General features: G+C 41.3%; 1 protein-coding gene across 1 annotated transcript in view; it reads right to left on the bottom strand.

The window, feature by feature from the left end:
• Window positions 1–229: 229 nt before the first annotated feature.
• Window positions 230–14609, bottom strand: part of LOC133121422 (polymeric immunoglobulin receptor-like) — a 37257-nt gene continuing 22877 nt past the window's right edge. The window contains exons 5-6 of the mRNA XM_061230586.1: window positions 427–489; window positions 230–321 (exon numbers count right to left, since the gene is read on the bottom strand). Of these exons, the coding sequence (XP_061086570.1) occupies window positions 311–321; window positions 427–489 (74 nt within the window). The 3' untranslated portion in view covers window positions 230–310. The remainder of the gene's footprint in view (window positions 322–426; window positions 490–14609) is intronic.

Here is a 14609-nt window from a genome sequence, read left to right as displayed (position 1 = left end):
TACATGGTGAAACCAAAATGTATTAAAAAAAATGTTTTATTGCAAATGTCAAACAGTTGAGTGCAGAGGCAAACACAATGGAGGGCACTGTATGTAATAATCTTCTATATAACATACTATTATAGCATCCTGGGGGCGCAGTTGATGAGCATGTTGTTAAAGACTGTTAGTTTTAAATCATATGCATATCATTATCCGTATTAATCATCATCAATAGCATAAACACTGTGGCGATGTGGCGATTTCAAAATACTGAGACGTTAAAGCTGAGACTGGAACGATTCTGGCGGTTGAGACCGGTGCGATGACATCAGAGACAATCTAAGAGCAATAAAAAGGGGAAAACGTCAGAAAATGTTGACAGACCTAGTGCTTTGGTTCAAGAAAACCTCGACCAATGGAGACACAGTCGATTGCAGGGCTCACCGGTGTTATTTTGGCAGCGTAACTTTGTCCCACATCGTCTATTCTCTCTTGATTGCAGCATTCCTGTCCCAACAAACACGAGTCAGAAAAGAGCAGATCACACATTCTCTCTGGGCTCTAGGATATTTGATCATGCAGTTGTAAGTCTAAAAGCATGCGCTATGTGATTACTGTTATGTAGGCAATAGTCTACACCTAACTGATGTTTCCCAGAAGATTAAGGGAAGATCTGAAATGGAAACTGTGGACCACATTTCTGTTTGAAGGGCTTCTGCAGAAGTGTGAAATTTGTGGTGAAAGCATTGGCCTTGCCGTCTGATACAGTTCCGAGAAGCTGTGCTGCAATACCATGTCCACTTTTTCAAAACTCTTCACACAGTGTGCTTTTGAAACACGCACTTGAGCACATCAGTTAACCTTTGGTGCAAAATGCACTTCATATTTCACCCAAAAGTGACTCATGCTGCCATAACTATAGGATATGCTTTCTCCCATAAGACTACTTTGTCACTCAATGTTCAATGAACTGCAAAACCCAAACAACTTGGAGCATTGCTAAATACATATATTATGTGTTTCCCTTTACTGTGTAATGTAAAACAATATGATAAAGAAACAAATCACAAAAGCAACAGTATTCTTCAGAGGGTTTTCAGTATTTTGACGTTTGTTCTCACAGTGCAATATACTGTAATTCAGAAAAGAAAAACACATCACAATCAATAACAAATACATACCAAATAGCAATATTTCCACTATATACAGCAATTCGCACATATATTGTCTGCCTATCAGTATCAGAAGTCTACTGTTGGCCTGGCCTATCCATCCTGTCCTCTGCATTTGGCTATAGATTTTATAGATTTTCACTCCCAATGTTATCTCTTGCTATACACCGAGGAAAACATCTTTTTGCGTGCCTTATCCAGCCCTGGATGTGTTCCACTGTTATGTCCATACACCCAGCAGCCATTGCATCTAGAAGTGACATCTGTTCATGTGGGTGGTGGTCCTAAACCTTCACATATACCTTCATAAACTTCTTACTGGTACCTGAGTTCCTAGACACCCTCAGAGTTCCTGTCAAGGGGGACAGTGTACAACTGTTTCATCCTGATCTGATGTTTCTGTAGCACTCTTGAAATGGTTGTAGTGCTTACAATGTCAATGTTTGGAAATATGTTCTTGTCTGCAATTATGTTGTTGCGTATTTCTCTTAGCCTGATGCTGCTGTTGACAATGACCATCCCAACTATTGTATCCTCCTGTTGACGTGTAAACATTATTCCCCTTCCCCCTGTATGACTGTGTGAGGTAACCGCTGGGTCCTGTAGTGAGTCAAAGACAAATGTGCACTGATACATCTGGAGACTTCTCAAATCACAGTACTGCTGTAATATACACATCAATTGAACTCCTTCAGTCAGAATGCTGTAAATACTGTACAGTACCAGTTGGTTTGCCTGAAAATCCTCACTATTGAAGCCACTGTGGATCTAGGCAAGTTTGGTTGAACCCTCAACCTGATTCCCTCAGGGACAGACCATGATTTACCACATGATCAATGACTGTGGCTCTGATTTCATCAGACACAACTGTTCTTGCTCTTCCACGATGTCTTCTTCCTCTACCTCTGGCTGCATCCATTTTCCCCACCAAGGCTAAAGAATGCAAATGCCAATCCAAAGGTGGCCCCTTTTGTATATGTGGTAACGGGGCACAAACAACAAACACCTGGGTAGGTTGTTCACTGAAATGACAGCCAGGGGTTTCAACAGTACATATACAGCAGTAATAGTGGAAAAATCTCTTCAGTGACAACTACATCTATATTTACCCTTTTTACATGCACATTTCAATGCAAGTATGATCACTTTTGTATAGATTGTAACAAGGCTGCAAACAAAAAAAATGAATAAACTGAATAAACTTTCTGCTCAAATCAGAATGATCTGTCTTACGTATTTCAAGCATATAGTTTCATTTTTCTGCCAAAATGCAGCATATTTCCTTCCACAATGATCAGAATTTTATTGGGTTTTGAACTGAAAGTTAACTGTTTTGAACAGAGTATCTAAATGTCTGCAAAATTTGCTGTATTTGTACAAACATTTGCTGGTAGTGAACACTGACTGAGAGAGGTATTCATGAATTTTGGAAGAAGTGGTAATTGAATGCCTTTAGTATGAAAGCAATGCAAACATATCCACAGTTTGGTTCACATAGTCTAATGATATGGTGAATGTGTTAAGTGTTTTGAAAAAGTGGACACAATATTGAGACAAGTGTGAAAACGATTGCAAAAAACTGTAATAGAACGGTCACATGACATACTGCGGTTTCGACAGATCTTCCAAAAGGCGACACCGGTGCATATTAGGAACACCAAAACAAGCCCGGCGTGACGTAGCACCCACAGAGTCCTTTCCAGGCACGTCTGTCCACTACACAGAGAAGACTGCTTTGAGTGTCATTCAATGAGTGCACCACAAATAACGTTTTTGCACAGTAGTGTCCAACTTTGGAACTTATTTCCAAATATGCAGCCAGCAAAAGCCCTGAATGAAGTGGGAAAGATGCTCTGAGATGCATTGCGGGCATGGACATAGACTGGCCTCACTCACTGAAAGGGGAAAAGCTCAGGGGAGAACACAAATTTACTGTAAAACTACCAACTTCAGTTCTACAAGGCAGTGGCACCCTCCAGTCAGCACAGTACTACATCAGATCACTACCAGCCGTGGGTGAAAAAAATCCACATAAAATTCACACTCCTCTCTCACTGAGAGAGCGCCAGAAAAGACAGGTTAAAATTCTATAGTTTAGGGTTTTCCCCTACATTGATGGAATGCATTCCAATACAGGCTCGTTTTGAGTTCCTGACGTGTGGTGACTGTGGTCATTGTAGTTTTCTGAGTGACAGTGAGGTAAACAGGGATCTGTAGTTCTCCAGCAGCACACCAATACCAGCCTGTGTCCTCCATGTTCAGCTCCCTCACCGTCACAGTGAAGAACTTTTTAGAGCGGTCATCTGTCGTATTGAGACAAGTGTGAAAACGATTGTAAAAAACTGTAAGAGGAAGCAGGTCTCACTGAGTGCAGTGTGTGCTGCAGCCATCTTACCTGCAGTGACTGACTATGTGCTTTCATCTATATCTTTCTCAATCTCTACAGCACACCAGTAAGATCCAGAGTCCATCATCTTAAGCTTTCTCATGGTAACAGTGAACACATGATGGGTGGGGTCATCAGTGATTGATGTTTCACCTTTAACTGTTGGAGAGTCAGTGCGTACTACAGTTTCACAAACATTCCAGACTGAACCATGACACCAGTATTTCACATGACTTTCATATTCTCGATCATAGAGACATGGGATGGTGACAGATCTTGTGTTTGGGGGTTCAATCTTCTGCACCCAACCATCTCGATCTGTTCCCCTCTTCTCTCTCCTGTTTGAATAAATGCTAAATGTCTGCATTTATATAGCACCTTTATCCAAAGCGCTGTAACATTGATGCTTCTCATTCACCCATTCATACACACATTCACACACACACCAATGGCGATTGGCTGCCACGCAGGGCACAAAAAAGCTGGTGGAATCGGAACGGCAACCCTCCGCCTGCCAGACGACTGCTCTTACCACCTGAGCCAATGTCACCACAATAAAGTACACAGGGGAACATCACTAATACTCTTGATTCATTCTAATGCACCATAACAAAAGGTGTAACCAACACACAGCATCTAGGTAAAACATGGTCTACCGCACCATTAGATTATAATAAAGGAGTTGCCATGTGACAGCCTCGGAACCTTAAGGATTTGGAGAGGATCTGCAAAGAGGAATGGACCAAAATCCCTCCCAAGATCTGTGCAAACCTGGTGAAAAACTACAACAAATGTCTGACCTCTGTGCTTGCCAACAAAGGTTTCTCCACCAAGTATTAAGTCTTATTGTTCTATGGATCAAATACTTATTTCATGTGAAAATATGATATTAAATTTATAAAAATTGATATGTTGTTATTGTGGATTATTTTGTGATATTCTCTCAACGTTAAAATGTACCTATGATTAAAATTATACACAGTTCCATTCTTTGTAAGTGGGCAAACCCACAAAATCAGCAAGGGATCAAATAATTATTGCTCCCACTGTATATGTATTTAGCAATGCTCCAAGTTGTTTGTGTTTTGTAGTTCATTGTACATTGAGTGACAAAGTAGTCTAATGATTGAAAGCATATGCTATAGTTATGGCAGCATGAGTCACTTTTGGGTGAAATATGAAGTGTTTTGATGGTTGAAGTGCATTTTGCACCAAAGGTTAACTGACGTGCTCAGGTGCCTGTTTCAAAAGCACACTGAGTGAAGAGTTTTGAAAAAGTGAACAAGGTACTGAGACAAGTGTGAAAACGATTGTAAAAAAAAACTGTAAGTCTAAATTAGCCTGTCAACATTACTAATAGGAGTAAATGAGCATTCATTAAAATGTTTTACCACATGTGACCAAGGTTATTATCGTTAACGAAAACGAACGAAATAACGAAAACTAAAATTGAAAAAACAATGTCGTTAACTGAAATAAATAAAAACGAAAATTAAAAGAAAAAAACGATAACTAACTGAAACTATATTGCGTGTTTAGAAAACTAACTAAAACGAACTGAAATTATAGATATAATTTCCTTCGTTTTCGTCTATGTCAATTAAATATAAACCGCTTGGTATGATCAATTTATTCCGCTCTGGCTGTTTATCTCCAGCTGGCAGCCGCAGCACCTGAATGCGCCCTACTGTCCGTGACGTCACTGCATTTACACAGCAGCAACTCATGGCTGCAGCAAAAGTTGGGAGAAAGCGGCAAAGTCCCATATGGGACTTTTTCGAATATGACGAGGAGAGAGAAAAAAGCAAGTGTCTTGTAGTGGAAACAGACGAAATATGCGGCTTGCTGCTCAAGGGGAAAAACCCCACGAATCTAAAAGTCCATTTAAGAAGCGCGCACAAAGCGGCTAATCTCGAGTACCTCAACAAGCTAGCATCTGTGAGTAGCCCGCCGCCCCCCGAAAGAGAAGCAACATCCCGGCCAGGTGGCACGGGGACGGAGACAACTATAATGGACTGCTTTCACCGACGACCAAACAGCTGCTGGTTAGTAAATACACAGCAGTGACACACACAATGTCCATCTGTAATGCACTTTATATGTACTGTATTCATTAAGGGAGTAGTTCACCCTAAAATAAAAAGGCAGTCATGTTAACTCACCCTCATTTTGTATCTTTTTTTGAATTTTATTATACATTACTCACTCTGACCTTTTTAACTCCTGAACCTGACAAATAACCCAAAGTATGAAAAAACTAAAACTAACTGAATTGGAGGGGAAAAAGTAAAAACGAAATAAAAATAAACTAAAATGAAAAATTTAAAACTATTATAACCCTGCATGTGACTGCAGTGGGGTATTTATGACCATTTGGTTCTTTAAGTTTGCGTTTCCATGACAATAATAATTTTGTTTTGCATTTCAAAACACAAAAAAAAGGGTTTTAGCGCCCTCTGGGGGCTGAATGTAGCAGATCCAGAGGTCCCTCAGAAAAAGATATGAATTAATTTCCCTTTTAATATTTTGGGAAATGTTCCTTCATAAACGACAAATTAGATATATATATTTTTTTTCCCAATTACTGTAAGTACAGCTGGTGAAGAATGTCGCTTGCTGCAACAAAGTAGTGCGGTCTGTAGCGTAGCATAGAGGAGGACTGTCTCCTGCTTAGTCTAATCAACTGTATGCCACTTTGGATAAGAGCGTCAGCCAATTAATGCCATTAATGTAATGTAATGTAAAAAGATTGCAGAATCAGTGAGAGAACAATGAAGAACGCTATTAAGCAAGTGGGCTCTGACTACCAATCTCTAATTCAACTGCACATACATTAATTAACTGCATCAATGTGAACTAGTGATTTCAAAATTGTGAAGGATGGAGCCAAATCAAGAAAGAATTCCGAAGCTCTCTGCACAGCTGTGAAAATCTGCTGCCATATCTCGTTCTTGTAGCCAGATATTCATAATCAAACACTTCAGGTGTGGTAAAAGTGCAGAGGCTAATTTCATCCTGAATGATCAATTCTTGTGAATTCATCACAAGCTACATCATCAATAGAGATTAGTGAGCCCACTCCAGAAGCAGCCATGCAAACCCAAGCCATGACTGTGCTTCACAGATGAGCTTGTATGTTTTGGATCATGAGCAGATCCCTTCTTTCTCCACACTTTGGCTTTTCCTTCACTTTGGTAGAGGTTCATCTTGGTCTCTTCAGTCCATAAAACTTATCTGGCTCATCTCTGTACTTCTTTGCAAATTGTAATCTCGCTTTCCGATTCTTACTGCTGATGAGTGGTTTGCGTCTTGTGGTATAGCCTCTATATTGCTGCTCTCTAAGTCTTGTTTGAACGGTTGATTGAGATACCTTCACCCCTGCCCTGTGGAGATTGTCACTGACTGATGTTTTGGGGTTTTCCTTTATAGCTCTCACAATGTTTCTGTCATCAACTGCTGTTGTTGTCCTTAGTCGACCTATTTGATGTCTGATGGCTCAGTACGCCAGCAGTTTCTTTCTTTTTTAGGACATTCCAAGTTGTTGTACAAGCTATTTCCCCTCTTTTCGATTTCCCCGCTTCAAAATGGCCTAATTTTCTCTCTTCATGTTGGTTTATATTTTCTAACACAAATGCAGTCTTCACAGGCAAAACCCAAGGCGAGTAGACCTATCCATCTGTATATCCAAACTCACTGTTTGTTGAGTATGTATCTGTATAGAAGGTGGAAGAGGCTGTCCTAAATGCATCAAATGTTAACACAAATGAATAAAGTTCCGAAGTTTCTCAATTGTATCGCTGCAATAAGGTGTTTAGATAAATCAGCACCATTGTCTGCACTCTCAAGTAATTCAGTAAAATGGTGCTAAAATTACTACCTTTTTTCCCCATTCACAAAATTCATTTTAGTTCATTTCCTGAACTCAGCAAACTGAAATGGAATCAACTCCAACCCTCCAATCCTCTGCCCCCCGACTCAGTCTGTCAGTTCCCTGAAGGAGGATGTGTACTACACTCAGCTCAGTTACATTTATAGTCTCAATAGCTCAAATGCTTTCTCTTATAGGTTCCCCATGGAACACTGCAATAAGATTGGGAGCGGTTTTCTATATGATCATTTTGAGCACTTGATACTCTTCTGTCAGATGTTATCTTACCAAATAAATCCCTAATAACAATAATAATAGCAATATTATTTTTACTTCTGATGATTAATTGTATCATTTCATTTTTTCATCTAAACCAATACAATTGGCTATCACTGTTACATTACCACTGAAGGTCATATTCATCTATGCGTTGTTGTGATTCAGGTACAATTGGGGACTGGAAGAACAACCTTACGGTGGCTCAGAGTGAACGCTTCGACAAGGTCTTCCAGGAGAGGATGAAGGACTTCCGTCTGGGACATCCGTCTGGGACATCAGTGAGCTCCGTGGCTGATGTTTCAGATGTCATCTATAAACTGGACAGAGTATACAGTGCAGTCCATAAGTATTTGGACAGTAACATACTTTTGTTGTGCTCCCTGTACTCCACCAAATTAACAGTTCAAATAAAACAACCACAATTAATGTGCAGGCTTTCAGCTTTAATTTGATGGCATCCATATTGGGTAAACCATGTAGGAATTACAGCCCCTTTCATCGATAGTCCCTCCACTAGTTTTTATAATATAGGACATGAAGTTAGAAAGATAACTGTACAATATTACATGCACATACCAGGGGACAACGACAACAAGCGACAAGTTACATTCTCCGTTGTTACGGAAACAGTGAAGGACACATGACATAAGGGCCTAGTCGTGTGCACATTCACAATGTAAAATCTTAATTCACAATTCATATAAAACATTGAAAAATACAGACTGAAAAACAGGCATCGCAGACAAAAAAAATACTTTTACATTTACATTTTAGTCATTTGGCACAGATTTAATCCAAAGCGACTTACAAGTGCATAGGTTATCCAAGTTAAAGCATCACATCCATAACTAGTAAAATACACATGAAGTGCTGTTATAAACAAAAATACAGTACTACATAATACAATACTGAAGTCCAAATATCAGCTTTAGCTGGCATGGACAATTGTTTAAAGGTACAATAGGTAAGATTTTTGTGTAAAAACATTGTACATCCTTTCATATCGTTGAAAAAGGCTCACTGACATGTTGACTCACCCTCAGTCCGTGTTTATAGTCTTTACATTTCTAGATATAGTTGACGGGCTGTCACTCTGTATCAAAACGCTGCACAGCTGGATAACAATACAAGCTAATTGGTGTAAATCTCGGTGTAAATTCGGCAATAGCGAATTTGCTTGTTGCTACCGATAACGAACTCGTGTCGTTTTATAACTAGATATGAATTCTCCGCTTGGATACTAACCAATAGTAGCCTATACAGAGTTTCAGCGATCGCTTGTCGGGAATTTGGGCAGCTACACGTTCTGTTTGTTTCTTTACGTGTTCAATCATGCGTGTTTAGCTAAACTTTAATTTGTCTCAAATATCTCAGTTATATAGCCAGCTAGTTACATAGCCAAGTACGTTGCTTGCTCATAATATTGCCTAGTTGACTAGCTAAAGTGAAAACCTCAAAAATACAAAAACATATAAACAGTGTTGTGTCGCACACAAAAGACAATATTTCATAAAGTCATCTGGTCGGCGCACATTTTCTTAATAGAACACTACGAAAAGACGTGTGTAAGAAGAGAAAAAAAAAATCTTGTTAGCAAAATAAATGTGAAACAAAGATCTGTTTCCACCATTCCCTACATTTATAACAAATTTGAGACATGTATAAAGTATTTTAAGTGTTAAGTTAAGTTAAGTGTTGTAAAAACAACGAAACAGTGAAGCTATAGGTATCCTGTGTGTGAGTGATCTGAAACAAATTTTCCTATAGTATTTCATGATAAATTAGGAATTTGAACCAAAGAGTTTGGAAGTGCAAGATTGCTTCAAAGATGTGGATGCACAATGCACAATGAAAATTGCGACTGATATTAGCGCCAAAGTGATCGTAAAAAACTGTACCAGGGAGCAAAATCCCGGATGTATCGTTCCTGAAACATCCGCTTTACCTCCCGATGGAACAGGCAGGTTAAGGCCATTCACAAGAAAATTATAATTTTACTTTTTAAAACATGCTTTGAGAAACTAATCCAACAGCCCTCTATAAGTGTTTCAGAGAGAGGAGACAGCACAGGGGAGTGCTGGAGGGCAGCTCAGAGCTAAAATACACATTTCAGAGATCACATAACATTACCCAATTGAATGAATGTAAAACCCTTCCTTTCATAGAAGATGCATGAGTTTCTGAATGAATGCTACAGTGCACTGGGCACCATATTCACTAGCTAGAAACCCCTCGCTCTTCCCACCTCTCCAGTTCATTCCATTTGAAATAACGGTCACTGGCTTGGTAAGGTAGCCATCGTTAGCCATCTAGCTAGCTCTAGCGAATAACAGCTGTAACTTAGCTGGCTAAATGCTGCTCTGGTTACTGGCCAACATATATTAGCTAGACAAATCATACAACAAAGCAAACTACTTCGATATAGGGTTAGATATACTTAGCTGTATACACTTGTTTGTGACTCAGCTAGCAGTATTCCTCTCATGTTTATGTGAACTAATGTTAGGCTACTAGTGTTCGCTAGCTTGCTAGCTTAGCAAAATGATTGAAGTGTTATTTATGCATGAAGTACAGACATCATACCGTAAAGTATTATTTGGGTTTTCTAATGGCTTACTTGTTCTCAAGTCGAGCTAAAATTAAATGTTTCTTCCGGTCTCTCCTCAAGTGCATCGATGCATATAGGATATAGCTTGCGTGATGGCGCCCTCCAGAGTAACTGAAAACATCTATCTGAGCTGCGGTCAGTCAACGTGCATTCACATTTTTATTTTCCGATTCGTATTACATTTGATTAGAAAGTTGCTACTTCATCTAAAACATTGAAATAGGAGCAAACTAGCGAACGTGGCCTATTTTATCATAATAATAATAATAATAATAATAATAATAATAATAATAATAATAATAAACTTTCATACATGAAATGAAATGTACCTGACACTGTCAGTGACAGTGATTTACATTAAGCCAATGACAAAGAATGACAAAGACAACACATTGTAAAAATAATAAACACTGATTTTGGAAATATATCCACACAACAAACAAGACAAACACGTTGGGGCCTTTCCCCTGTACCTCCCTCAAGTGGGGCGACACTGATTGTGAGAATATGACATCCCCAACAACCAACTAGCAAGTAACAGAACACTATACGTGCTGGACACAACAAGTTAAGAGCAAGAAATAAAAATGAAATATTTATACAAATAAAAAAACAAATATCCCAGTGCTACAATGAAGTTTGATTCAAGATGAAATTGCTTTATGTCACGTCACTGTATTTTCAGTGAGTAGGACTACGTCACAGTAGTTTATTATTTTTTTAATAAATAACGGTTATTAACGTCGGCCAGATCATAAACCTACCTACAGAGTTCAGTCGATTTTATAACCTTTTCACATCCGTATTCGCATTCTTGATAACGGCAAATTTGTTTCGGTCTCTTCTGAAATTGTAAGTCTTCAGAAATATATTTTCCATGTACAGCGAATAAGCTATGCTAAAGTTTTATTTTCATGTAGCTAGAATGCCATAGAAACCCCATTGCAAGAGCAGCAATGTGCGGTGTTTGATGAGTGTTTGGGGAAGTGTGTGGGCGATAAGGGCCACGGAAACGGCGTTTTTCTCAGTTGAATTCAATAGTAGTGATCGCTGTTATCGTCATTGTGGCAAGTTGTTTTTTACTTAACGTTAATATAATATATTGTTGAGCTAAGAATGTTATTTTCCGGAGCGATATTACCAACATAAATGTACGTTAAATGTTAATTTGCTCATGGAAATGTAGGGTAACTTAATCATACGAATTATTGTGTCAAATATTCGTTCATGGAATACATTTCATCTATGTACATGAAATGCAATTAGCTACTTCATTTTCTTTAGCGGCTTGTAGGCTACAACGCTGCCTTTTTGGGGGGAAATTTGCTCTGTCTGTGATTGATTTTTCTTCCGTTCATTCATTTTTCTCCAGGTTAAAAACAGGAAGTCTTTTTATTTTAGACATGAACTACCACTTTATATGGCTTAGCTAGCCTACTGCCTTTTAGAATGAGATGATTAATGTTTAATTTTCATTTTAACATTGCTTTCGAGGTGAGCGAGACGAGGAAAAGTGAGAAGATTCGGAAACTTCAACAGGAACTGATTGCCTGCAAGGACTCCTTCCGAAGTTGAAGACCTTCGTGCGGAGCTGAAGGTAAGATCGGTAGTAATGGGCAGTTTGGCCAGCTGATTAACAATGATGTTCTAACACTGTGGCACTTGGCATCTCACAGCTACACACATAGTTGTGATTTATGTGGAATCGATTCTGACAAAGATCAGATCGATTGACAAATCGATTTTGGCAAAGTGATGAATGTCCTCTTTTGAACAGGAATTGTCCAGCTGTCTTGTAGAGGAGGCAACTCAAAGCGACAGTGCAACATCGTCCAGGCCTTGCAGAAGTTGCTTTCAGCCATGGGAAATACCTGCCAGAAAGAAGCAGCAAAGGCTGAGGAACATGGACTTCAGGAAGAAGAGCTGGCCTTAAGAAAACTGATGGGAAACATGTCTAAGAAGAGGAAGGACAAAGTGCTGGCTGCTATAGCCGTGACGCTCAAGATGGGTGAGGAGAAGCTGACAGCCATGGAGCACATCTGTCAGGCTGAGGAGGATAAACTGGCAGCTGTAACCAAGCTGTATGAGGCCGCAACGGACAACCTGACAGCTGAGAAACAGCTTGGACAGGAGAGAGGAAAACACCTGCAGACCGTGACGCAGATATGCAGGAACAAGGAGGAGGAGCTTGCTGCCATGTCAGAGCTGTGTCAGACCAAGGAATACAAACTGACTGTCATGACCAAGCTGTACGAGGCTGCAAGTGACGACCTGACAGCTGAGAAACATCTTGGACAGGAGAGAGGAAAACACCTGCAGACCGTGACGCAGATATGCAGGAACAAGGAGGAGGAGCTTGCTGCCATGTCAGAGCTGTGTCAGACCAAGGAATACAAACTGACTGTCGTGACCAAGCTGTACGAGGCTGCAAGGGACGACCTGACAGCTGAGAAACATCTTGGACAGGAGAGAGGAAAACACCTGGAGAACGTGACGCGGTTGTGCAGGAAGAAGGAGGAAGAACTGGCTGCCATGTCAGAGCTGTGTCAGATCAAGGAAGACAAACTGACTGTCATGACCAAGCTGTACGAGGCTGCAAGGGACGACCTGACAGCCGAGAAACATCTTAGACAGGAGAGAGGAAAACACCTGGAGAACGTGACGCGGTTGTGCAGGAAGAAGGAGGAAGAACTGGCTGCCATGACTTCAAAGAATAAGACAAGCAAAGAGACACTGGCAGCCATGTCAGACCTGTGGCAGCCCATGGCGAAAACACTGGCAGACATGACCTACCTGTACGAGGCTGCAAGGGATGACCTGGCAGCTGAGAAGCAGCTTGGACAGGAGAGAGGAGAAAGGCTGGAGACCATGACGCAGTTATGCAGGAACAGGGAGGAGGAGTTGGCTGCCATGACTGCAAAGCATGAGAAAAGCGAAGAGAAGCTGGCGGCCATGTCAGACCTGTGGCAGACCACGGAGAAGACACTGAAAGACGTTACCTACCTGTACGAAGCTACAACGGACAAGCTGGCTGCCGAGAAGCAGCTTGGACAGGACAGAGGAGAAAGTCTGGAGATGCAGTTATGCAGGAACAATGTGGAGGATCTGGGTTCTGTGACTTCAAAGCCTGACACAAATGAAGAGAAGTTAGCGGCCATGTCAGACCTGCTTGAGACCATGGAGAAGAAGCTGACAGACTTGACCTACTTTTACGACGCTACAAGGGACAAACTGGAGGACCCGGCATGGTTTGGTCAGCAGAGTATGATCAGCCTGAAGGCTGTGATGCAGCTCTTTCAGGACAAGGAGCAGGAGCTGGCCGCCATGACTTTGAAGTTTGAGACAGGCAAAGAGAAGCTGCCGGCCGTGTCAGACCTGTGGCAGACCACGGAGAAGAAACTGACAGTCTTGACCTCCCTGTACAAGGCAACAAGGGAGAAACTAGCAGCCGAGAAGCAAATTCGACAGGAGGGAGGACAAAGCCTGGAGATGCAGTTATGCAGGAACAATGTGGAGGATCTGGGTTCTGTGACTTCAAAGCCTGACACAAATGAAGAGAAGCTAGCGGCCATGTCAGACCTGCTCGAGACCATGGAGAAGAAGCTGACAGACTTGACCTACTTTTACGACGCTACAAGGGACAAACTGGAGGACCCGGCATGGTTTGGTCAGCAGAGTATGATCAGCCTGAAGGCTGTGATGCAGCTCTTTCAGGACAAGGAGCAGGAGCTGGCTGCCATGACTTTGAAGTTTGAGACAGGCAAAGAGAAGCTGCCGGCCGTGTCAGACCTGTGGCAGACCACGGAGAAGAAACTGACAGTCTTGACCTCCCTGTACAAGGCGACAAGGGAAAAACTGGCAGCCGAGAAGCAAATTCGACAGGAGGGAGAAAACCTGGAGACTGTGCATGAGACAAACGAAGAGGGAAAGTTCTTCAGCTAAGGTGGTGGCGAGGGGGTGGGGGGGGTGGAGGTAGACTGTCGAACGAGGGGAGGGGGGTGGGCTAGGGGAAGCTGGTCTGCTTATTCATTGCATTTACATACTCTAAATAGCCGCTCGTCCACTGATAGATGTGATTGAGGGAGCGTGGCAGTGGGGGATTTCCTTTAGGTGTGATTGAGAGCGTGGCAGTGGGGGATTTCCTTTAGGTGTGATTGAGAGCGTGGCAGTGGGGGATTTCCTTTAGGTGTGATTGAGAGCGTGGCAGTGGGGGATTTCCTTTAGGTGTGATTGAGAGCGTGGCAGTGGGGGATTTCCTTTAGGTGTGATTGAGAGCGTGCCAGTGGGGGACTTCCTTTAGGTGTGATTGAGAGC

The sequence above is a fragment of the Conger conger genome, chromosome 2 (assembly GCF_963514075.1).
Source record: "Conger conger chromosome 2, fConCon1.1, whole genome shotgun sequence".
Lineage (NCBI taxonomy): Eukaryota > Metazoa > Chordata > Actinopteri > Anguilliformes > Congridae > Conger > Conger conger.
This window is presented reverse-complemented; position numbering and strand designations above follow the sequence as displayed.